The sequence below is a fragment of the Vicia villosa genome, linkage group LG4 (assembly GCF_029867415.1).
Source record: "Vicia villosa cultivar HV-30 ecotype Madison, WI linkage group LG4, Vvil1.0, whole genome shotgun sequence".
Classification (NCBI taxonomy): domain Eukaryota; kingdom Viridiplantae; phylum Streptophyta; class Magnoliopsida; order Fabales; family Fabaceae; genus Vicia; species Vicia villosa.
Genome location: NC_081183.1, coordinates 45936366 through 45937746, shown reverse-complemented (window position 1 = coordinate 45937746; position 1381 = coordinate 45936366). Strand labels below are relative to the sequence as shown.

At 40.7% G+C, this 1381-nt stretch overlaps 1 protein-coding gene across 1 annotated transcript; it reads right to left on the bottom strand.

Annotated features, from left to right (window-relative positions):
* Positions 1-390: 390 nt before the first annotated feature.
* On the bottom strand, positions 391-855 carry LOC131597155 (uncharacterized). Its single transcript, XM_058869866.1, has one exon. The coding sequence runs from the start codon at positions 853-855 to the stop codon at positions 391-393; it is 465 nt and encodes a 154-aa protein (XP_058725849.1).
* Between the last annotated feature and the right edge of the window lie 526 nt (positions 856-1381).

Sequence of the window (1381 nt, the reverse complement as noted above, 5' to 3'; positions counted from 1 at the left end):
GTTTAAGCAGCCGACCTTAATGTCTGCCTTGGCACACGTCTCCACACGCGTTTTGGTAGAAACGTGAGTTTGTGGTTGTTGGACGCGTCTCAACACGTGTGTGGGCAGGAGTGTGAACTTTTGGAATCAGATGCGCGTTTCTGGACACGTCTGGGCAGGAACTTTGCAACTTGAGTAGTATGCATTCAAGAGTGAGCTATTGAACATCTGTTGTGCTCTTATTTTTTCTGGTTAACACAAAATCAAAACACACCAAAATCCGACAAGAAAATAACATATAAAATTTTAAAGAAAAATAAAATTTGAAATTACGCAATAAAAAGTACTTCCCTTGGGTTGCCTCCCAAGAAGCGCTTCGTTTAACGTCGCCTGGCTCGACGGTCGTTCATCTTACCCTGTGAGCCGAACATTATCAATTAAACCACTCCCTTGTCCCTGATAGTACGGTTTCAGTCTCTGTCCATTCACCTTAAAGGTGTCTCCATTGACTTGATTTTTCAGTTCTACCGCTCCATGGGAAAACACTTTGTGAACCAAGAATGGTCCTGACCATCGTGATTTTAACTTTCCAGGAAATAGCTTCAACCTTGAATTAAAGAGTAATACCAGTTGTCCTTCCCAAAACTCTTTTTTCTGAATCTTTTGGTCATGCCATTTCTTTGTTTGTTCTGTATAAATTTTAGCATTCTCATAAGCGTGATTCCTAAACTCTTCCAACTCCTGGAGTTGAAGAATTCGAGATTCACCAGCTTTTAACAGTTCACAATTTAAGAACTTGGTAGCCCAAAAATCTTTGTGCTCAAGTTCGAGCGGTAAGTGACAGGCTTTACCATAAACCAGTTGATAAGGCGACATACCTATTGGCGTCTTGTACGCTGTTCTGTAGGCCCATAGTGCATCATCTAACTTCATGGACCAGTCTTTTCGAGAAGCACGAACCGTCTTTTCAAGGATTTTTTTATTTGTCTGTTAGAGACTTCGACTTGTCCACTCATTTGAGGATGATATGGGGTAGCAACCTTGTGTTTGACATTATACTTCCTCAACAAGTTTTCCATTAGTTTATTTAAGAAGTGAGTACCTTCATCACTGATTAGTGCTCTGGGTACTCCAAACCTAGAAAAAATGTTATGCTTAAGGAAATTCACCACAACTTTAGCATCATTGGTGGGTAATGCTACAGCTTCAACCCATTTTGATACATAGTCTACTGCCACAAGGATTTAATTTTTTCCACAAGATGGTGGAAAAGGTCCCATAAAGTCAATTCCCCACAGATCAAACAGCTCTACCTCCAGCATCGCATTCTGAGGCATTTGAATTCTCTTGGAGATGTTACGTGTTCTTTGACATCTATCACATTCTCGGACGACATGATGAG